Consider the following 24,883-nt stretch of genomic DNA (forward strand, 5'->3'; position numbering starts at 1 on the left):
CACAACCTTGTCTCACCCCGCGCGGTACACACTCCCAGGGGTTCTGCCCCCCCCCCTTCCCTCAGGATGTTAGGGAATTTGGGGGAACAACCAAACTTATGTAGGACGCCCAGTACCAGTTCTCTATTGACTGTATCAGAAGCCTTAGAGAGTTCTATAAAGGCTATGAACAAGTTCTGGTGTTGTTCTCTTGCAACTGTCTTGCGGTGAAAATCATGTCTACCGCACCAGTCTAAATAGCATCATTCTGGCCCAAGACCTGACCAGCCACGGCCAACAACGAAATGCCTCTATTATTGTCACAGATCGATTTGTCTGTGTAGTGCGGCTAAATTCGTGTCTTTCCATTGTTGAGCAACACATTCCCAGTCCCATACCTCCAGAATAAAAAGGTGAAGTGCCGTACAGTAAAGGTAGCCTCTGTGTTCAATAATTTCAGCTGGGATGCCGTCAGAACCAGGAGTCTCGTTATTCTTCAAGGGACTGACCGCCAGAGTCAACTCAGAGAAGGTTGGTGGGAGGTCAAGTCCTTGTATCGTGGGTAGGGGGAGGAAGTTCTTCCAAGACTGTAATGTCGACTTGATTAGGTGGGTTGAGTAGGGCCTCAAAGTGTTCTGCCCACCTTTCTACTATTTGTTTTTGGTCCTTAATAAGAGTTGTTCCATCAGCAGGTTTGAGAGGTGTCATAGAATAGTTGTTTGGCCCATAGTTGGTCTTTACTGCATCATAATAGTTATGCACATCATTGGTATCTGCATACGATTGTTATTTCATGTGCATTTGTGGTCCACCAGTCGTTTAGTAGAACCCGTAAGGTGGACTGCCTGTACCTCTGTTCTAAGGCTTTACCATCGTTTCTTTAGACCTTCAGGGTTACCAAGAGAGGCAGTGTGTGCCTTGTGCATCTTTAAACCAGCGGTAATATCCACAGCACTTTCATCACCAGTCTGGGTGTTTCTTATCTCTATAGTCAATGGTATTAGCCGCTGTCTCAAGAGTACTGAACTAAGGGAGGTCCATATGTCATCTATGGTGTTATTAAGGTTCAGGAGGGTTGTTTGGCAGTTAAGTTCTCAGCCAAGGAACAGGGGAGGTCACTGCGTGTATTTTTGGCCATCAACACAGCACACTTATTAGAAGTCGGATTTTACTCACAATAAAGCGGTGATCAGTCCAGCACTCTGCACCACGCATTAGAGCATCCTGCCTGTCAGTACACAACCTCAATAATCTTATTCCAATCTAACACCATGCTCTCCTACCACCTCATCCCGATCTGTTTATTCCTGTTGACTCTGGCATTAAAGTCATCACCCATCAGGCTCATCTTAACACACACACACACACACACACACACACACACACACACACACACACACACACACACACACTGACACACACACCAACCAAACAGCATCAAAACCGAAAGAGATGGTCCTTGAAGGTACAACGTGAAGCCGAGATAAACTTTCACTCCTCTACTCTCAACACACCTGGACGAGACGGAAGTACGGACGTGTGTGGTTACTGCCAGAGGTGCACGACTCACGGTGGCTGGCGGAACACAGATGAATAAGCGTATTGACTTAAATTGAGAGAGAGAGAGAGAGAGAGAGAGAGAGAGAGAGAGAGAGAGAGATAAATAGAGAGAGAGAGATAAATAGAGCGAGAGAGCGAAAGAGAGAGAGTCAATGGGTGAAAGTGAAGGGAACTGACGACACCAATGCTGCATGACACAGCGGATAGTATTTTAGCTGTCATGGTTTCTGAGACCCAAATTTACTCTTGGCTCTTATGACACTTGGGACACGTTTATGACACTTGGCACACGCTTATGACACTTGGGACATAAACAGGGTATTTATGACACCCATGACAGAATAATGACACTCTTAACACACACTTCTGACACACTCAAGACAAGTTTACAGCAGTTATGACACCTTTCTAACACACTCCTAACCTATGCATGACACACGACACACTCATGACACAAGAGATAATTCTGACACTAAAGACACAACAGATATAAATTTGACACACACACATACACACATATATGAAACAGTGTGTGTGTGTGTGTGTGTGTGTGTGTGTGTGTGTGTGTGTGTGTGTGTGTGTGTGTGTGTGTGTGTGTGTGTCTGTCTCCATACCTTGCGTTAAGAAAGTTGTCATTGTGGAAACTTTCTTTTTTTCCTAGTAACTAATAATAATGTACACTTTGTTATGATCTGTGTGGATTCATTATACACTATTCATCATAAACCCTCTACATTCGTCTTCCACCCTGTGAATAAAAAAAAAATGATCCTATGTTAATTCAGTATCTCTATTGTGTTTCATTTGTCTTCTTGTAAAACGATATCGAAATCTTCTCCGTTGAAAATCATTTACAGTCGTACGTTGGAAGACCTGAATGACGTGAGTTAACATTATCACTCACGAAGGGCGTTTAAAGAAGCCATCGTCTGCCTATCTAGTTATCAATATATAAATGTGGGAATCTGAAACAGCGGGGGAACCAACACGGCGCCTTGGGGAACACTAGAACTTGCTGAACTCATTATTATTATTATTATTTTTATTTTTTTGCTTCTTCTTCCCTCCAAAGTGACCATGACTGACTCTTTGTGATGTGCTTCTCATTAGAAAGTTGAATATCCACTACCACTACCACAACAACCACCACAACCTCCTCCTCTTCCCTACTTTACCAGTTATGACTTCTGCCCGCATTCCGTCTGCTTACCTCTCTCTCCGTGGGCAACATTTGTGAAACCATCGTCTCGTCGCTGAATTCCTTGTGTGTGTGTGTGTGTGTGTGTGTGTGTGTGTGTGTGTGTTGTGAAGATCGCTGTTGTCAGTATCAAAGTGAAAACCCTGACCCCCTAAATACAGGCTTTAACAACACATTAAGAGAATCACAGCGCTTTAACCAGATGACATTGACACAGTGAGGGATGGTGATATTATACAGTGTGTGTTTTACTTCATAGTGACAAGTGTTCCAGGAAAGACCCGAAGGTGAGTGAAGGAGGGAGCTGTCACAGGCATCTCCAAGGTGGTCCAACTGGGCTATGAACTACTGGACTAACCTAACCTAACCTTGCCTAACCTAACATAACCTAACCTAACCTAGCCTAACCTAACCTAGCCTAACCTAGCCTAACCTAGCCTAGCCTAACCTAGCCTAACCTAGCCTAAAGTTCTAGGATCTTGTTAAAAATTTGGAACAGTCCAAATTTGTAATAAGACCTAAGTGTTAATTAATCCACCTATCACATCATACTATCTACCTTCCTTCTTCTTGTCTCCTCTTCCCCTCCTTCCCCTTCCTTCTTCTTGTCTCCTCTTCCCCTCCCTCCCCTCCCCTTCTCAACCATCTATAACCCCTTCTCAATCCCCCTCCACTTTCCTTCCCCACCTTTATTTTCCCTCCTCTCCCTTTCTTTCTCTCCACCTACAACCCCCTCCTTCCCTTCCAAACCCATCCCTCCCTCCCTTCCTCCCTTTCTCTCTCTTTCTCCCCTCATTCCACATCCTCTCCCTCTCCTCCACTCCCCACCTCCGTCCAGCTTGACTCCATCTCTAGCAACTGACAACAAAGGCGTGTGATCGTCTCACCACACACCACACCACCACACACCACCCAGTGTACATGTGTGCACAACTCAGGCCGCGATGTACTTGACAGGAGGGGGGGAGTATGTGGTTCGTGCCCTGTAGAGCACGTGCAGAGAGAGAGAGAGAGAGAGAGAGAGAGAGAGAGAGAGAGAGAGAGGAGAGAGAGGTGATTCCCCATATGGAGACTGGGCTGCCTCCCAACACACACACACACACCTCACTACCGTCAACATGCCACACCACACGACACTCATCCTCCCCAACCCGAGTGAGAGGGGGACAAAGTGAGGGCAGGGGGGACGAAGTGGAGGAGGGGGGACGAAGTGAGTGAGGGGGGGGAAGGAGGAGGGAGGGGGACGAAGTGAGTGAGGAGGGGGGACGAAGTGAGGAGGAAGGGGGAGTAAATTAAGAGAGAAGGGGAGAAGTAGGGAGACTAAGGAAAGGGAGGAAGGGAGAGGGAAGAAGGAAGGGAGAGGGAAGAAGGTAGAGAAGAAGTTAAGATCGAGAGGGAAGGAGGAGGGAGAAAAAATATGGAGGTAGGGAGAGTGGGAAGTCGAGTGAAGAAGGAGGGGAAAGGAGGGAGGGAGAGAGGAAGGAAGGAAAGAGGGAGAGAAGGAGATGAATAAATTATATAAAACTCTCTCTATGTATCTCTCTATTAAATTACCTATTACTCCCTAGTGGCTGAGTGGATGCAGTACTCACTTCAAGACCCGACGTTTGCCAGTTCGAGTCCTGCCATAGATCACTGAGGAATGGGTACCTAACTTTACTGTTGAGAGAGAGAGAGAGAGAGAGAGAGAGAGAGAGAGAGAGAGAGAGAGAGAGAGAGAGAGAGAGAGAGAGAGAGAGAGAGAGAGAGAGAGAGAGAGAGAGAGAGAGAGAGAGAGAGAGCAGGTCTCCAGGGGGCCTTCCGAGAGCCCTACACTCTCGTCCTTGTGCTGGTGGAGGGGGGCACAAGCGGCCACCAACGAGGGAGGGAGAGAAGGAGGGAGCCGCGCAAAATGTCAGGGGTCAGGGAGGGGAATGTCAACAGGAGGAGGAGGGGAAAGAAAGAGAAAGAGAGAGAAAGAGAGATAGTAAAAGAATGATGAGAGATAGCCACCCAAAGAAAAGAGAGAGAGAGAGAGAGAAGGGGGGGGGGCATCCTTACGTAACCTATCACTAAATGTTACGCTTTTTAAACCTGCCATTACTGAGCAGAGGGAAAGTAGAGAGATCCAGTAGCCTCGGCGTGGGCGTGAGGAAGAACGTGGGCGTGAAGATGGGCTTAGACGTGAAGGTGGGCGCGAGGATGGGCATGGGTGTGAGGAAGAGCGTGGGCGTGAGGAATGTGGGCATGAGGATGAACGTGGGCTTGAGGAAGAATGTGGGCGTGAGGAAGAACATGGGCGTGAGAAAGAGTATTGGTTTGAGGAAGAATCTGGGCGTGAAGATGGGCGTGAGGAAGAGCGTGGGCGTGAGGAAGAGCATGGGCGTGACCAAAGGAATCGAAGTCGGCGAGTGCAGTCCTCGTGTAGGTCAGTCAGGTCTTCGTGTAGGTCAGTCAGGTCTTCGTGTAGGCCAGTCAGGTCTTCGTGTAGGTCAGTCAGGTCTTCGTGTAGGTCAGTCAGGTCTTCGTGTTGGCCAGTCAGGTCTTCGTGTAGATCAGTCAGGTCTTCGTGTTGGCCAGTCAGGTCTTCGTGTAGATCAGTCAGGTCTTCGTGTAGGCCAGTCAGGTCTTTGTGTAGGTCAGTCAGGTCTTCGTGTTGGCCAGTCAGGTCTTCGTGTAGGTCAGTCAGGTCTTCGTGTTGGCCAGTCAGGTCTTCGTGTAGGTCAGTCAGGTCTTCGTGTAGGCCAGTCAGGTCTTTGTGTAGGTCAGTCAGGTCTTCGTGTAGGCCAGTCAGGTCGTCGTGTCGGACAGTCAGGTCTTCGTGTTGGCCAGTCAGGTCGTCGTGTTGGCCAGTCAGGTCGTCGTGTCGGACAGTCAGGCCGTCGTATAGGCCAGTCAGGTCCTCTGCCAATGTTGTCTCCTAACTGGTGCTAAGTGAACCTATCACCATCCTGTTCACTGGACGCTTGTAAATGAGGCCTAGGGTCAGTTTGTAACAAGGCAGCTGATTGGTTGGCGGACGAACATGGGAAGAAGAATCCATTACAGTTCTTCAGTATTTAACTTATCGTATTAAATTATGATATTTTAAGGGTTAATAACTTTTCTATGTTAATCTTTGATAATTTCCGCACTTGGGAAAGGAAAAATTAACATGTTAAACACTCCATTAACATAAATATCTTAATAAAAAAAAAAGGGAATTCAGCGCCATCTTCTACCACGTGACGTCACACAGGTAGAAGTTGTTCACGTCCCCGAATTTGTTCATCATTGTTCATGTTCACTTTTTTTTTTGCAAACTTAAAGTGAACAGATAGTTAAGGTAGTCTCAGTGTAATTAGTCTACAATTTTATCGTAAGTAGTCTACAATTTTTCGTAATTATTCTACTATTCTATCGTAATTAGTATAGTAGTTTTTTCGTAATAAGTCTACTATTTTTCGTAATTAGTATAGTATTTTTTCCGCAATTATACTATTGTTTTCGAAATTAGTATATGTAATTACCACGTCACTTCTGTGGGTAGTTTTCATAGTATATCTTAAGTCACTCAGTTACGAGCATTCATTCACTTACGAGAAATACTGATCGTGTGACCCACTATGTTTGTGAACCCAAGAGGGAGGGAAAGTCACCCCCTGCGGTACTCCGGGCTCAACACCTCACACACATTACCATGGCACAGGAAGACGCTGTGTTCACCTGAAGAATAAACACCCCTAGTTTGTTTCACTTGAAGATTAGACACCCTAATAGTTACCAAAACCTAACCTAACCAAACCTAATCTAACCTAACCTAACCTAACCTAACCTAATCTAACCTAAGCTAACCTCACCTAACACATGGAGTAGAGCGACCCAGGAAGGCTTACAAAAATGATCTTGACCTTTGACATCCTGACCTTAAAATCAATAGGTTCTGGTGAATCAAGTGTCCTGGTGAAGTGTGGTGAGTGACACACACACACACACACACACACACACACACACACACGAAAGAAGAGAGAGAAACAGACAGAGGGAGTGAGATAACGAGAGGGAACCAGAGCGAGATTGGGTTATGAAGGAGAGACGGGGACAGGGGGAGACCCGCACTGCAGTAAACGAGAGAGAGAGAGAGAGAGAGAGAGAGACGTGGAGGAAAGGCGAGAGGGGAAGGAAGAGAGAAGCGTGGAGGGCGTGGAGGGAAAGTTGGCGTGGCGTGTAATGACATGCAACCCCTCCCACGCAGTACACACGTTCACACGCCCGCTACCAGGCCAGGGCGCTCACTGTGGCCTGATGAACGCCGACCTCTCTCTCTCTCTCTCTCTCTCTCACACCTACACTTACGCAAAATCACACAAAAACACAGCAACACATACAAAAACACACAGACACATACAAACAAAGCCACAAACACCTAACACACACACACACACCGCGCGCACACACACACACACACACACACACACACACCCCACACACCCCCACACACACACACACACACACACACACACACACATACACACACACACTTGGAGGATAACTTGTGCCACTGACGGAGAGAGACAGTACAGAAAACCCCTTCAAGAAAACACTGAGACTAATCTTCTGCAATTCAATTCTTTCGAGAGGTTCCTAAAGTCTTCAAGAGATTTATCTAAATATGTTAGTACAAGAGGAAGAAGAGAGGGGGAGGAGGAAGACGAGGCGGAGGGGGGAGGGGGAGGGGTGGGGGAGGAGGGGAGGGGAGGGGGAGGAGGAGTACAATAGTGTTCAGCTTGAGTAGTAACAGCCCAGTCATAAAATCCTAGTTGATTAATGCCATCCGAGAAAGCTTGACGGCAGACCTAAGCTGAAGATGAAGGAGGAGGAGGAGGGGGGATGGGGAGGGGAGGAGGAGGGGGAAGGGGGAGGGGAAGGGGAAGGGGGAGGAGGAGGGGGAGGGGAGGGGAGGAGGAGGGGAAGGGGGAGGACGAGGGGGAGATACACCTGGATCACACGGCAGGTAAAGGCCACGACCACATGAGGGTGAGTGGGAGGTTGTGGAGTGAGAGGGCCGGGTTAAGATGGCTAGGTGAGAGGGCCGAGTAAGAGGGCCGAATGAGAGGGCCAAGTTAGAATGTGTCAATACTATAAGGCCCCGTTTGATAAATGGTCCTTAGCTCCTTACTCCCTCTCCCTCCCTCCCTTACCCCCTCTCCCTCACCCCCTCTCCCTCACCCTCTCCCTCCATCCCTCACCCAGGTAGGTCAGGATCGTGGGCAGTTCGCTCCTAAAAGTTGGTCAACATACAGCCACTTTTCACCACAAACCGCTGCCTGGCTTGACCTCTTGACCTTTCAGGGTGGTGTTCTAGATAACGGTGGCAACGCTTTCATGTGGGTGGGTGGGGTTGGGGGTAGGGGTGGGGCTGGGGTGTGGGGGTTCTTCTCTGTTCTTCATGTGTGTGTGGGGTGGCGGTCTTCCTCCTCCCTCCTCCTCCTCCTCCTTCTTCTCCAACTCCTCCTCTTTGTCCTTCATATGTGTTTTGTGTGTGTGTGTGTGTGTGTGTGTGTGTGTGTGTATGTGTGTGTGTGTGTGTGTGTCTCGAAGGGTCCTCCCTCTCCTTGTATTCCTCCTCCTCTTTCTCTCCCTCATTCCTATTCCTTCTTCCTCCTCCTCCTCCTCCTCCTCCACCTCTCCTACATAATTCCTGTACAGAAACCCATCAGGAGAAGAACCCATCAGACAATCACCTCATCAGCCCATCAGAACAGGGGCCACCAGCTATGTCTGCTCTCTGTAGCTTTTATGTCTGTACTCTGTAGCTTATGTCTCTTCTCTCTATCTGTAGCTGTGCTTGTTTTAGCTTTCTTTGTCGTGCTTTCGTTCTGTCTGTAATGTCTTAGCTTTCACTGTTCTTCTGTAGCCTTGGAGCTTATTTTGTACCACGTCTTTAGCTGCCTGTTCCCATCTGTAGCCTCTTAGCTTTCATTGTTCCACTAGTCCACCTGTACATAGCTTTTAACTGTACCTACTAAAATTTGTTCTATGTGTGTGTTAGCCTTTTAGCTTTCTATTGTCTATCTGTTTCACGTGTAGCTTTCTATAGCCTTTCTTCTTTTCCTGTTCCACCTGTAGTCTTTTTAGCTGTCTGTCTGTCTGTCTGAACGAATTTTTGAAGGGGTAGTGTGAAAGACACACACACACACACACACACACACACACACACACACACACACACACACACACACACACACACACACACTACACTTGCTGCCAGGGAACAAATGTATGCACGTGTCCAACATCGTTCTCATACTGGTTAACATGGTCGACCAGGCCTGACCACCGTGTTGCTCTGTCTCCCTCACCCGCTGATTGGCTAAGTGGTAACCAATCATAATGGCCTTCAAGTTAGTCTGATCTAATTGTTTGAGACCTCGAGGCTTAATTGAATTTTGGGGTCTAGTCTTAATTGACCCCAAGTTAATCTTACCTATTCCTAAAAATTTGGGAGCCAATTTTAATAGGCCCCCAACTTACGTACCTATTAGAATTGGGGAGGCCTAGTGGTAATAGGTGACCAATTTGACCTAATCTGACCTAATCATCAGGGTTTTGAGGGTCTTGATAGTTAAAGGGATCCAATCAAGAAAAGATTCAAATCCTTCTAATTCAATTATAAAAAAAAAAAAAACACGTCAAATTTCTCATCAAAATCGACCTAAAATCGGGACCTAAGATTCCCAAGTAAACCTAAACACGACTCGGTATTTTATTCTTGACTAAAATCGACCCAGAAATGACTATGGTATTGTCTCTCCCTTAACACACAAATACCACCTAAAAACGACCCTCTCTCTCTCTCTCTCTCTCTCTCAACAGGTAACTCACCATCAGAGGCGCCAGGTGTGTCGTTCAGCACTCACCTGTTAGATAAAAGATGAAGGTAATTAGTGAATGAAACAGGTAAGTATGATAAATGATGGATAAATTGGATAGTTAGAATAATAGTGAAGAATGATGAATGAAAGATAATGTATAATAATGAATAAACTGGGAAGGTATGATGACAATTTTAGATGGATATGTAAAAAAAAAAAACTGTTATACTACTGCTACTAGTGACACCACCATGACTACTACTACCACCACTACCACAACTATCACCACCACAGCTACCACCATCACCACCACTATTACTACTACTACCACCACTACCACAACTATCACCACCACAGCTACCACCATCACCACCACCATCACTACTACTACCACCACTACCACAACTATCACCACCACAGCTACCACCATCACCACCACTATCACTACTACTACCACCACTACCACAACTATCACCACCACAGCTACCACCATCACCACCACTATTACTACTACTACCACCACTACCACAACTATCACCACCACAGCTACCACCATCACCACCACTATTACTACTACAACAGCTGTAATATTTATCCCAACACCCTGACACAAGTTGTAATTCGAATTTCACTCATAAATTCAACACCACGACAGTAATACCAGATTTCCCGGCCTACCTGACACGCAGAAGCCCTCACCTTGGTTCTCAATTAGACTTACGATAATTTCTTTCCTCCTTACTAGATAATTAAGAATGTCAATAACAGCCTCGTACACTTAAGTTACGACACTATACTGAAATCACTTAATTTGACCTAAGTTGTTGATAGACTTAAAGTTACGACAAAAAGGTGGATTCTCAAAGTCATTTTTTCTCCTAATTGCTTACATTATGATGCATCTAACTGCCTCACTTACGACAAAATGCTGGTTACCTTAAGTGGTTAAGTTACCCCTGAAGCCTCTACAGTAACTCTTATGTTCTCTTGGATTACCACTTAAGAGAAAATTTTTAGCTTACGAGTTTTTAGGGAATAGAGAATCTGGTTTTCCCGTTAGCTTAAGGCAGTGCAATTTTAGCAGGTACAATTAGCGACGTTTCTCATTGTTAACAGGTCAATTGTACAATCTTGCTTTTCCATGGTGGTCCGAGTGCTTTCCTGACGATTTTACACCCCAGCTTGCTTCACCTCAAGATTTTAGACACCCCAGCTTATTTCATCTCAAGATTAAACACTCCAGCTTATTTCACCTCAAGATTTTAGACACCCCAGCTTATTTCACCTCGAGATCAGACACCCCACCGAGATTTACCAACAAAATCTAATCTACATAACCTAACCTAACCTAACCTAACCTAACCTAACCTAAATCTAACCCCCCATAGGTAACGTTAGTCTAATCAGGTAAGATACTCTTCTTGGGCCTGTAAACTTGAGGTAATTTCGAGCGTGTCTTTCCCTCCTGGCCAAGTCCTTCCATCACCAGCTTCCCGAGCGCCCAACGACACTCCCAGGAGCCGTCAACTTCTTGTCTACGGAGAGGACGGCGGCTGGTATCGAGGCTCCTGATGGTGGGGAGGTAGGAGCAGGAGGAGATGAGGTAGTAGTAGTTGTGGTGGTGGTGGTGGGGGCTTCCGGAAAACGTTCGGGGCAAGTTGGAAGTAGCTTAAGGGGGAGAAGGCGGCAGGGGGCGGGGCAAAGGGGTGGGTGCTTGGGAGGGACGGAGTTTCGGGTCGAGCGGTGGCGTGATGATCCAGCCCGGCCCCCGGAAGGTCACCAAACTGGGGATGGTGGGGGTCCTGGGGTAGGTGGGGCAAACTGGGGAGGGGAAACTAGTTTGTTTTAATAGTCAGTTTTTGTCGATTCATTCTGGACGTCACCCACCCCAGTAGCGAGGCGGGCAGGTTTTTGTATCACGGGTCCTTCACTTCTGCATCACCATATTCCGTTGTCTGGTGGTGGCGGTGTAGGGGTGTGGTGGCAGTGTGGTGGTGGTGGTGTGGGGTGGTGGTGTGTGGTGGTGTAGGGGTGGTGGTGTAGGGGTGGTGGTGTTGGTGGTGTGGGGGTGGTGGTGTGGTGGTGGTGTAGGGGTGGGGTGTGGTGGTGGTGTGGGTGGTGGTGGGGTGGTGGTGTGGTGGTGTAGATGGGGTGGTGTAGATGGGGTGGTGTAGATGGTGTATGGATGTAGATGGATGTAGATGGGATGGTGTAGATGGGTGGTGTAGATAGGGTGGTGTATGGATGTAGATGGTGTAGATGGGGTGTAGATGGGGTGGTGTAGATGGGGTGGTGTAGATGGGATGGTGTAGATGGATGGTGTAGATGGATGGTAGATGGGGTGGTGTGTGGTGTAGATGGGGTGGTGTAGATGGGTGGTGTAGATGGGGTGGTGTAGATGGTGTAGATGGGGTGGTGTATGGATGTAGATGGTGTAGATGGGATGGTGTAGATGGGGTGGTGTAGATGGGGTGGTGTAGATGGATGGTGTAGATGGATGGGGTGGTGTAGATGGGATGGTGTAGATGGGATGGTGTAGATGGTGTAGATGGGGTGGTATTAGTGGTGGTGGCAATGGTGTTGTCGAGGATAAATTATGTCATAGTGAAGGTATTGTTGATAGTGTTCGTATGGGTATGGTGGTGATAGTGGTGGTAGAGGTGATGTCAAGTGTTGGCTGCATCACTATATAAGACCACACACACACACACACACACACACACACACACGCACACACACACACACACACACACACACACACACACACACACACACACACACACACACACACACTTATAAACGGTCCACGTGTTAAGTGTGTCGTAAGTAAGCAGAACTAAATTTAAGTACAACTATAATGGCTTTTTGACTTAGAATTTTAATGACTGAATTTGATCACTTTTAAGGTGGATTAAGGGGTATAACGGGGAATAAGGGGTTTAAGGGGGAATAAAGGGGAGATTGGGTCAAGGATTTTACATTACTACTCTGTTTTCCTCTCTCTCTCTCTCTCTCTCTCTCTCTCTCTCTTTATCTTCTCCCACACTCTCTCTATATTATTTCTCTCTTCTCCCTCTCTATCTATCTATATATCTATCTTCTTTCTCTCTCTCTTTTATCTTTATCCCTAAAAATCCGAGTCATGCTTCACGCCCCAACACTACCACGTGCAGGTCAAAACAGCTGACCGAATGTAAACAAACGATTAACCCACCAGCTGATTAACCTCGCTAACTAGAACTCCAAACACCATAGCCTACTATCCCTCGAGCTAGTAACCCCAATATAAGGAATAACAGTGACGTAATACTCATACCTGATACCTCATACTTTACTTTGAGATTATTGAATGAAAATAGACATAAGAAGATATAAGTTACGTAGTTTACGAGTCACGAAATGTCGTAGGGAGTGACGGAGAGATAAGGGTACTTTTTTTTACTCGTAGTTGGATTGGGAGGTATTGCTGGGATACCGTAGTTAAGTATCTGAGTAGGGGGACGTGGTTACCAAGGGGAGTTGATTTACAGAGGGGTCAATTTACAGTCGATTTACACACACACACACACACAAGACGAGTAAACAATTTACATATACGGTAGAGGACATTCAATTTACACAGGAGACCCAATTTACAAAGGAGACCAAATTTACACAAGACACCACATTTACACAAGAGACCCAATTTATACAGGAGACCAAATTTACACAAGAGACCCAATTTACACAGGAGACCAAATTTACACAAGAGACCAAATTTACACAGGAAATAACAATGAGATAGAAAGTAATACCACTTCGTTCCACTTTCCTACCCTTTAACCGCCCCCCCCCCAGACACGCCTCACTAACGCAGCTACCTACGTCATCGTCATCCACTTAAGGGAACGGCGGCGGTGGTGGAGGTTTGAGTCATCCACTTTCACCCAGTCATGATAATTTACCTGGATGAAACGGATGAGAAATCAACATTAACTTTTCTTATCAGTTTAGTTGTGTTACGTTATGTTGTTGTGTTACGTTGTTGTGTTACGTTACGTTGTTGTGTTACGTTATGTTGTTGTGTTACGTTACGCTGTTGTGTTACGTTATGTTGTTGAGTTACGTTACGTTGTTGTGTTACGTTACGTTGTTGAGTTACGTTACGTTGTTGTGTTACGTTATGTTGTTGAGTTACGTTACGTTGTTGTGTTACGTTACGTTGTTGAGTTACGTTACGTTGTTGTGTTACGTTACCTTGGTGTGTTACTTTACATTGAGATCATGGAACAAATATAAGGTGTTACTGTTACGTGTTTGTTACGTAATGGTGTGGTCTTTAACTTGTTGAGGTGAGTGTAAAGGAATGGAAACCTCTACGTTGTCAGTGGTTACACACACACACACACACACACACACACACACACACACACACACACACACTCTTACTTCTCATTCACTTTCACTCTCTCTTATATTTAATACAGAGAGAGAGACAGAGAGAGAGAGACAGAGAAAGTGAGAGAGAGAGAGAGAGAGAGTTTTCCTCCCGCACCTGACCGGAAGATGATGTCCATTTTTTTTTACCCCAAGGGAGTTGCAAGTTGCACCAGTCTTGCTTGCAACAGTCATCTTGCCCGCTTGTCTCCAACACACACACACACACACACACACACCTCATCAGGTATACAAAAGTCTACGGGGTCAACACTCCAGGTATCAAGGAGGTACACGAGTTGGTGGAGCAATTGGGCAAGGATTAGAGCCAATATACCTGGGGTCAATTAAGACTGTGGCCTAATAGATCTAGGACCTATTAAGACTGTGGCCTAATAGATCTAGGACCTATTAAGACTGGGGCCTAATAGATCTAGGACCTATTAAGACTGGGGCCTAATAGATCTAGGACCTATTAAAACTGGGGCCCAATAGAACAAGGACCCATTAAGATTGGGGCCCATTAGAACTAGGACCCATTAAGACTGGGGCCTAATATAACAGCCATTAATCGTTCGACGTGTACACACCTTTCAGTAATCTCATCTTCTATTGGCCAAGGTAAACACACACACACACACACACACACACACACACACACACACACACACACACACACACACACACACACACACACACACACACCAATGCATTTTCTTCAATCAATTGTACTCGCGTGAGAGGCTGGCATTGGTGTGACGTCAGAGGGCCAGTCAAGGGTCACTGAACCTCCCTAAATGAGGTCAAAGAGACGCTATTATACGAGTAAGAGTATTTGCGTAGGTTAGGTTAGGTTACGTTACGTTAATTTTCTTCTAGTTTTGAGCTAGTTCAGGCTAAGTTCAGTTGAGGAAGGTTAGTTTAATTTAAGTTGGATTAGGTTAGTTTAGGTTAGGTTAGGTCAAGTATTCGTACGGGAAAATTAACCCAGCCAGTAACCCTAACCTAACCCGAACTTAACCTCAGCTAACCTAACCCCTTTCTTACCTCTCCTCCTCTTTCCTCTCCTCCTTCCCCCTTCCCTCTACCCCTCCTCCTCCTCCTCCCCTTCCCTCTACCCCTCCTCCCCTTCAACCTCCTCCTCCTCCTCCTCCTCTTCCCTCTACTCCCTCCTCCCTCCCTTCCATCTCCTCCTCCCCTTCCCTCTACCCTCCTCCCCTTCCCATCTCCTCCTCCCCTTCCCCTACCCCTCCTCCCTTCCATCTCCTCCTCCTCCTCCTCCCCTTCCTCTACTCCCTTCCATCTCCCTCCTCCTCCTCCCTCCCTTCCTCTACCCCTCCCCTTCCATCTCCTCCTACTCCTCCTCCCTTCCATCTACCCTCCCTTCCATCTCCTCCTCCTCCCCTTCCATCTCCTCCTCCCCTTCCATCTACCTCCTCCCCTTCCATCTCCCTCCCTCCCCTTCCATCCCTCCCTCGGCGTCACCTTCGACCTTCCTCTCTCTCCACCTGGGCTAACTGGTACTGGCCTGAACCTCCCGCCACCACCACCCACACTAACACCCCCTATAAACACACTCCACCCCCATTAACACACTCCACCCCATTAACGCACTCCACCCCCATTAACGCACTCCACCACCATGCTAAACACACTCCACCCCCATTAACGCACTCCACCACCCATTAACGCACTCCACCCCCATTAACGAATTCCACCCCTCTTTAACGCACTCCACCACCATTAACGCACTCCACCACCATTAACGCACTCCCACCACCATAAACGCACTCCACCTCACCATTAACGCACTCCACCACCATAAACGCACTCCACCACCATTAACACACACTCCACCCCCCATTAACGCACTCCACCACCATTAACGCACTCCACCACCATAAACGCACTCACCACCATTAACACACTCCACCACCATTAACACACCCACCCCATTAACGCACTCCACCACCATCAACAACACACTCCACCCCATTAACGCACCCACCACCATTAACGCACTCCACCACCATAAACGCACTCCACTACCATTAACACACTCCACCCCATTAACGCACTCCACCCCCATTAACGCACTCCACCACGATGTTAAGGCAACAGGCTGGGTTATTATCACCAGGAGTTTGTGAGAAGTTGGAGTCAAGTTTGGCCTCACAGGGGGGAGTAAATTCACCATCTGTCACTCTGGTGCCTAAACCATCTGTCTGTTACCTTAGTATCTCCACCACCTGACACCCTGGTACTTCAACCTGTACCTGTCACCTGTCACCCTGGTACCGTCACTACCTGGCACCTGTCACCCTGGTACCTGTCACCTGGCACCTGTCACCACCCTCACCCGTGGTACCTGTCACCCTGGTACCCGTCACCCTGGCCCGTCACCCTGGCACCTGTCACCCTGGTACCTGTCACCCCTGGTACCTGTCACCTTTGGTACCCGTCACCCCTGGCACCTGTCACCTGGTACTCTGTCACCCTGGTACCTGTCACCCTGGTACCCGGGTCACCCTGGTACCTGTCACCCTGGTACCTGTCACCCTGGTACCTGTCACTGGCACCTGTCACCCTGGTACTTGTCACCCTGGTACCTGTCACCCTGGTACCTGTCACCCTGGTACCTGTCACCCTGGTACCTGTCACCCTGGTACCTGTCACTTTGGCACCTGTCACTCTTGTACTTAAGCCACCTGTCATCCTGGTACTTAAGCCACCTGTCACTCTGGCAAGTACAGGACTGTCCACGTATATTCCTGTCAACATTAGACGCCTCTGTAAACAAGTGTAAATAAAATACCTTTGTAAATACTCTCTCTCTCTCTCTCTCTCTCTCTCTCTCTCTCTCTCCTGACAACGCTCCCAACACCCTTACGACACCCTACCAACGCTCTCAACACTCTGCCAACACTACCAATATCCTACCAACACTAACAAAACCCCTTTAACATCCTGCCAACACTGCCAACGCCCCGTCATCACCCTGCCAACAGCTCTACTCTCTCTCTGTGCATAAATTAAACAGTTACCTAAATAATGTACTGCCTATATAAACTCTAAGACAGTGGCGCCATAGGCCTATATAAATTCTAACACAGTGGCACCATAGGCCTACTGGTGCTGTGAGACGCCTCCACCCATCCACCATTAATCTTCCCGTTGTCTCTTACTCGAGTATAACCTTGTCTTCCTCCACCACACCACGACACCATACCACCACACCACGACACCATACCACCACACCACCACACCATACCACCACACCATACCAACACAACACACCACATCAACACACCAATACACACACACACACACACACACACACACAGGTATACGTTAAACTCTTGGGTGACAGCCAGCCACACTCCACACCCTAAGGCTATGTGTATTTTTCCTGTCCCTGTCTTTATTATTATTATTATCTCTCTCTCTCTCTCTCTCTCTTTCTCTTTCTCTCTCTGTCTCGTTCTTAATATCCTCTATTTATCCTCCCGTTTCTCTCTTCCTTTCCTTCCTTCTCTCGACTCCCTCCTCCTTTCCCTCCCGACTCCCCCCCCCCCTTCTTCCCTCCACCCTCTCTCCTTTTTCCTTCCTTCTCCTATTATTTCTTCACTCCCTTTCTCCCTCCTTCCTTTCCTCCCCCCTCTCCATTCCTCTACTCTCCCTCCTTCCATTATCTTTCGGCCCCCTTTCTCGTTCCTTCTTTCATTCCTTCCTTCCCTCTTTCCTTCTTCTTCCTTCCCTCCTCCCATTACTTCCTCCCTTCCTCTTTCCCATTACATTTTTCTCCCCCTTTCTCCCTCCTCCTTCCTTTCTTCTCTCCCTCCTCCCATTACCTTTTCCTCCCCCTCTCTCTTCCTCTTCCCTCCCTCTTTCCATCACTTTTCCTCCTTTCCTCTTCTCTCCCTCACCCATTTCCCTCCCTCTCCTCCCTCCCCAGCATGACAGTGGCCACAGTTGCAGCAGTAATCAATGAGCAAGTCCCGAAATACAGCCAAGTCTGGGGGCTCATATTCTTCAGGTGAGGTGCGCGGCTCTCACCTGACTGACTTACCTGACTCACTCACTCACTCAGCTTACCTGACTCACTCACTCACCCACTCAGCTTACCTGACTCACTCACTCACTCACCTTACTTACCCGATTCACTCATCTAACTCAAACCAGTACCTGACTCACCCGACTTAATTGATTCACACACACACACCTGACTTAATTGGCTCATTCACCTGTATGACTTACCTGACTCACTTACTCAGCCTACTTACTCGACTCATTCACCTGACTCAAACCATCAGACAGATAGACAAACACTACAGAGAGAGAGAGAGAGAGAGAGAGAGAGAGAGAGAGAGAGAGAGAGAGAGAGAGAGACCACAAACCCAAGACTCAAACACCATTCATCGTGGCACAAAAACATCGCCAACACAGACGAACGTTCTCCAGGCACCACGAACTTCCTATAACCCCGCTATCACTGATGGAAACGCCAGACACTCGTGTTCTCTCATCCTGGCGTTTTTTGTATTGTAAACGGTAAGAGGTTTTTCATTTGTCTACACTATGATAAAATGACCCTAACCATCTGTAGTATACCTGATATGCCTGTTATATACGTGACATACCTGATATATACCTCGCACACCTGCTATATACCTGACATATGTAAGCGCAGGAAATACTTTAGTCACATAGTTAGTGTTATGAATACACACCCAAGGCCCAGGCTATAGGTAGACTCAACCAACCCGCTAAATCGTCACAACATTTTCGACAACACGGATCAAATAACAATCAAATCTACGTAACACAACACACAGACGTGCTAAAAAAATCGAAAATTAAAAATGGTCGCCAACGTAGCACTTAACACGACACATTCCACAAATTTCACCAAAAAAATCAAAATGGCCGCCAACGTAGCACTTAACACGACACATTCCACAAATTTCACAAAAAATCAAAATGGCCGCCAACGTAGCACTTAACACGACACATTCCACAAATTTCACAAAAAATCAAAATGGCCGCCAACGTAGTACTTAACACGACACATTCCACAAATTTCACAAAAAATCAAAATGGCCGCCAACATAGCACTTAACACGACACATTCCACAAATTTCACCAAAAAATCAAAATGGCCGCCAACGTAGCACTTAACACGACACATTCCAAATATTAAAAAAAATAATAATAATAAAAATGGCCGCCGAGTCCAAACCACTAACCCAATGAAGATTAATTTAGGTGAAAATACAATCATAAACAAGAGTGACGAAGATATTAACACGACGGACGGAAGGACAGGTGAGAGGTCTTTTAAGCTCAGTATCACCAGGTAGTCGAGTTAATTAAAACACTCGATAAGGTGTGTTGTACTCAGGTGAGATGTTAACAATTACGATGAACACCTGTTATACACCTGTAAGTTACGTGTGTCGCCAAGTTTACACACGTGTTATACACCTGTAAGTTACGTGTGTCGCCAAGTTTACACACCTGTTATAAACCTGTAAGTTACGTGTGTCGCCAAGTTTACACACCTGTTATACACCTGTAAGTTACGTGTGTTGCCAAGTGTACACACCTATTATACACCTGTAAGTCACGTGTGCTGCCAAGTGTACACACCTATTATACACCTGTAAGTCACGTGTGTTGCCAAGAGTACACACCTATTATACACCTGTAAGTCACGTGTGCTGCCAAGTGTACACACCTATTATACATCTGTAAGTCACGTGTGCTGCCAAGTGTACACACCTATTATACACCTGTAAGTCACGTGTGTTGCCAAGAGTACACACCTATTATACACCTGTAAGTCACGTGTGTTGCCAGGTGTACACACCTGTTATACACCTGTAAGTCACGTGTGTCGCCAAGTGTACACACCTATTATACACCTGTAAGTCACGTGTGTCGCCAAGTGTACACACCTGTCGTAAAACACTTGTTAATTAAGTATTCAGGAGGAGCCACGCTGAGCCAGGGAGAAGGTATTACATGAGGCAGGAATATATTAATTTATTTACCGCTACACTGTGTGGCTCTGAGTAGACTGTGTGGCTCTGTGTATACTGTGTGGCTCTGTGTATACTGTGTGGCTCTGTGTATACTGTGTGGCTCTGTGTATACTGTGTGGCTCTGTGTCTACTGTGTGGCTCTGTGTATACTGTGTGGCTCTGTGTATACTGTGTGGCTCTGTGTATACTGTGTGGCTCTGTGTATACTGTGTGGCTCTGTGTATACTGTGTGGCTCTGAAGTGAACTTCTGTGTGGCTCTGTGTATACTGTGTGGCTCTGTGTATACTGTGTGTCTGTGTGTATACTGTGTGGCTCTCACATATCTCATGCCCAGCTCTGCTGTATACTCTGTATACATACTGTGTGGCTCTGTGTCCCCTGTGTAGCTCTGTATATACATGTGGCTCTGTGTCTACTGTGTGGCTCTGTGTATACTGTGTGCTCCTGTGTATACTGTGTGCTCTGTGTCTGTGTGGCTCTGTGTATACTGTGTAGCTCTGTGTCTACTGTGTGCTCTGTGTATACTGTGTGCTCTGTGTCTACTGTGGCTCTAGTGAACTGTGTCTGTGTATACTGTGCTCTGTGTATACTGTGTGCTCTGTGTATATATGCTCTGTAACCAAAACTGTAGCTCTATGTGCTTAAACTCTGTCTACTAGCAGCTCTGTTATCTGTGGCAAGCTCTAATGTCTACTATGTAGCAATAGCTCTGTGTCTAAAGCAATAGCTCTGTAACCTTATCACCAGCCAAGCAACTCTGTGTATACTGTGTGGCTCTGTGTATACCAGCAGCTCTGTGTATACTGTGTGTAGCTCTGTGTGTATACTGTAGCTCTGTGTCTGTGTGGCTCTGTGTATACTGTGTGGCTCTGTGTATACTGTGTAGCTCTGTGTCTACTGTGTGCTCTGTGTATACTGTGTAGCTCTGTGTGTCTACTGTGTCTCTGTGTATACTGTGTGGCTCTGTGTCTACTGTGTGGCTCTGAAACTGTGTAACTCTGTGTGTATACTGTGTGGCTCTGTGTATACTGTGGCTCTGTGTGCTCTGTGTGGCTCTGTGTATACTGTGTGCTCTGTGTGAACTGTGTGCTCTGTGTCTCTGTGTAGCTCTGTATACTGTGGCTCTGTGTCTACTAATGGCAGCTCTGTGTATACTGTGTTAGCTCTGTATGTCTACTATGTGGCTCTGTGTATACTGTGTAGCTCTATGTATACTACTTCATGGCTCTAATATATACTGTAGCTCTGTGAGCCTAGCATGTGTCTACATAGCTCTGCTATGTAGCTCTGTGTCTACATGTGCTCTGTATATACACAAGCTGTGTCCTGCCCCAGCCAGCTCTGTATGTGCTCTGTCTACTGTGTGCTCTGTGCTCTGTGTGTGCTCTGTTATATGCTCTGTCTATGCTCTATACTGTAGCTCTGTGTCTCTGTGTATACAGCTCTGTGTGCTCTGTGTGTATACAGCTCTGTATACTGTGTGCTCTAGTGAACTGTGTGTGGCTCTGTGTATACTGTGTGGCTCTATGTATACTGTGTGGCTCTGTGTATACTGTGTAGCTCTCATGTATGTGTGGCTCTGTAACTCCCATCTGTGTAGCTCTGCATGTATACTGCAGCTCTGTATGTAGCTCTGTGTATACTGTATACTTGGCTCTGTGTCTACTGTGCGCTCTGTGTGCTCTGTGTATACACTGTGTGCTCTGTGTATACACAGCATGTCTGTGTATACTGTGTGCTCTGTGTGTGTCTGTGTGCTCTGTGTCTGTGTGTGCCCTCTGTGTGTATACATGGCTCTGTGTATACTCTGTGTATACATAGCTCTGTATACATGCTCTGTGTCTACTGTGCTCTATGTATACCCAGCTCTGTGTCTACATGTGCTCTGTGTCTACTGTGTGCTCCTGTGTATACTATGTGCTCTGTGTATACCTGTGTGGCTCTGTGTCCTACTGCATGTGGCTCTGTGTGTGTGTCTACTGTGTAGCTCTGTATGTGTATACTGTGTGCTCTGTGTATACTATTAGCCCAGCTCTGTGTGTATACTGTGTGGCTCTGTGTGTCTACTGTGTAGCTCTGTGTCTACTGTGTGTCTATGTATACTGTGTGGCTCTGTGTCTACACCATGTAGCTCTAGTGAAACTGTGTGCTCCTGTGTATACTGTGTGTCTGTGTATGCTCTGTGTCTACTGTGTAGCTCTGTATACTGTGTGTAGCTCTGTGTCTGTGTGCTCTGTGTCTACTGTGTGCTCTGTGTATACTGTGTAGCTCATGTATACTGTGTGCTTTCTGTGTATACTGTGTAGCTCTGTGTCTACACTATGTGTCTGTCTACTGTAGCTCTGTCAATATACTGTGTGCTCTGTGTCTCTGTGTGTCTACTGTGGGCTCTGTGTCTACTGTGTAGCTCTGTGTCTACTGTGTAGCTCTGTGTCTACTGTGTAGCTCTATGTGTCTACACTATGTGGCTCTGTATACTGTGTGTGGCTCTGTGTCCTACTGTGTGGCTCCTGTGTCTGTAGTAGCTCTGCTGTGTATACTGTGTAGCTCTGTGTCTGTGTGGCTGTGTATACTGTGTAGCTCTGTGTATACTGTGTGTCTCTGTGTGTATACTGTGTGTCTGTGTCTACTGTGTAGCTCTGTGTAGCTCTGTATACTGTGTGGCTCTGTATACTGTGTGCTCTGTGTGTGTGTGTGCTCTGTGTCTCTGTGTGCTCTGTGTCTACTATGTAGCTCTGTGTATACTGTGCTCTGTGTGTAGCTCTGTCCTACTAACTCTGTGTCTACTGTGTGTATACTGTGTGTCTGTGTATACTATTATTAGCTCTGTGTGTGTTATACTGTGTGGCTCTGTGTGTCTGTGTGGCTCTGTGTCCTACTGTGTGGCTGGGGAGTGAACTGTGGAGAAAGAGAGAGAGTAATACATCACAGTCGGGAGAAGAAAATCCACCCAGCTGAGTCTACAGTTGGTGCTGGGTCTGCAACCTGCCTCTTCAGCCTGCAACCTGCCTCCTTCAGCCTGCCTCCTTCAGCCTGCACAACCTGCCCTCCTTCAGCCTGCAACCACCCTGCCCTCCTTCAGCCTGCCATCCTTCCGGCCTGCAACCTGCCCTCCTTCAAGCCTGCAACCTGCCTCCTTCAGCCTGCAACCTGCCCTCCTTGACCCAACCTACCCACTCCTTCAGCCTGCAACCTGCCCTCCTTCAGCCTGCAACCTGCCCTCCTTCAGCCTGCAACCTTCCTCCTTCAGCCTGCCTCCTTGCCTGCGTGCTCAACCTGCAACCTGCCCTCCTTCAACCTGCAACCTGCCCTCCTTCAACCTGCAACCTGCCCTCCTTCAACCTACAGCAGCCTTCCTCCTTCAGCCACTGCCCTCCCCTTTAACCTGCATTCCTTTCAGCCTGCAACCTGCCCTCCCTTCAGCCTGCAACCTGCCCTCCTTCAGCATGTAACCTGCCCTCTTCAGCCTCCAACCTGCACTCCTTCAGCCTGCAACCTTCCCTCCTTCGGCCTACAACCTGCTGCCTTCAGCCTACAACCTGCCCCTCCTTCAGCCTACAACCTGCACCCACCTTCAGCTTGCAACCTGCCCTCCTTCCAGCAACCTTCCCTCATCTGGCAACCTGCCCTCCCAACCTGCATTCTTTCAGCCTGCAACCACCCTCCTTCAGCCATACCAACCTGCCTCCTTCAGCCAACAACCTGCCCTCCTTCAACAGCCTCCAACCTGCCTCCTTCAGCCTGCAAGCTTCTTCCACTCCTTCGACCTACAACCTGCCCTCCTTCATTCAAACCCTGCCCTCCCTTCAGCCTGCAACCTGCCTCCTTCAGCCGCCACCGCCTTCCCTCTTCAACCTGCCCTCCTTTAACCTGCATTCTTTCAGCTGCAACCTGCCCTTCTTCAGCCTGCAACCTGCCACTCCTTCAGCCTGCAACCTGCCCTCCTTCAGCCAACAACCTGCCCTCCTTCAGCCTCCAACCTTGCACTCCTTCAGCCTGCAACCTTCCTACTGACCTACAACCTGCCCACACACTCCTTCCAGCCTACAACCTACCTTCCTTCAGCCTGCAACCTGCCCTCCTTCCAGCCTGCAACCTTCCCTCCTTCAGCCTGCCTCCTTTAACCTGCATTCTTTCAGCCTACCTTTCTTCACTTCTTCAGCCTGCAACCTGCCCTTCTTCAACCTGCAACCTACACTCCTTCAACCTGCAACCTGCCCTCCTTCAGCCTGCAACTTGCCTCCTTCATCATTCATTACTCTTAACCTTCTTCTTCCCCTTCTTCCCTCCATTTCCATACTATTCAAATCTTCTTCTTCTCCCTTTCTCACTCACCTTTGCTATCTTTCCCTCTTCCTCTTCCTCCATTTCTCTTCTCCCCCCACTCTGGACATTCTTCTCTTCCTCCTCCAATTCCTTCTTCTTCTTCTCCCTCCTCTACGTCTTTTTTCACATTCTCCTCTTCCTTTCCTTCTGCCTTCCTCTTCTCCTTTCCTCCGTCTTCTTACTCCTTCAACCTCTTCCCTCTTTCTTTTCCTCTTCTCCTCCCTCCTCCTTCATGCCATAATGAGTGTTCTCTTGCTACCTTGAAACATCTTGAGGCTAACCCAAACAATTTAGAACACTCGGGGAGCCACTTGGAACTTGGGAGCAACTTATAACAATTTAGAACACTCAGGGGAGCCATAGAACAATTTGAGGAATCTTAGAACAATTTGGGAGGAAGACACGCAGGGAGCCATTAGAACAACTTGGGAGCCACTTAGAACAATTAGAACAAGCAGGAATCACTTAGAACAATTTAGAACAAGCAGGGAACCACTTAGAACAATTTAGAACACTCAGGGAGCTA

General features: G+C 47.4%; 1 protein-coding gene across 1 annotated transcript; it reads left to right on the forward strand.

The window, feature by feature from the left end:
- The first annotated feature begins 6,595 nt into the window (after positions 1–6,595).
- Positions 6,596–24,045, forward strand: LOC121873968 (proline-rich protein 36-like). Its single transcript, XM_042377847.1, has 3 exons — positions 6,596–6,668; positions 16,224–16,733; positions 23,432–24,045. The coding sequence occupies exons 1-3, from the start codon at positions 6,596–6,598 to the stop codon at positions 24,043–24,045; spliced, it is 1,197 nt and encodes a 398-aa protein (XP_042233781.1).
- The last annotated feature ends 838 nt before the right edge of the window (positions 24,046–24,883 follow it).

This window comes from Homarus americanus, unplaced genomic scaffold, assembly GCF_018991925.1.
Source record: "Homarus americanus isolate GMGI-L3 unplaced genomic scaffold, GMGI_Hamer_2.0 scaffold25827, whole genome shotgun sequence".
In the NCBI taxonomy this organism is placed as follows: Eukaryota; Metazoa; Arthropoda; class Malacostraca; order Decapoda; family Nephropidae; genus Homarus; species Homarus americanus.

What these genes read in the sequence shown, in the direction of transcription:
- LOC121873968 (XM_042377847.1), top strand. Translation starts at nt 6,596, where the DNA reads ATGATCTTGACCTTTGACATCCTGACCTTAAAATCAATAGGTTCTGGT. An exon ending in AAGTGTCCTGGTGAAGTGTG is followed by an intron (nt 6,669 to 16,223) that starts GTGAGTGACACA and finishes CTGTTACCTTAG; the next exon opens with TATCTCCACCACCTGACACC. An exon ending in GCCACCTGTCACTCTGGCAA is followed by an intron (nt 16,734 to 23,431) that starts GTACAGGACTGT and finishes CATTCCTTTCAG; the next exon opens with CCTGCAACCTGCCCTCCCTT.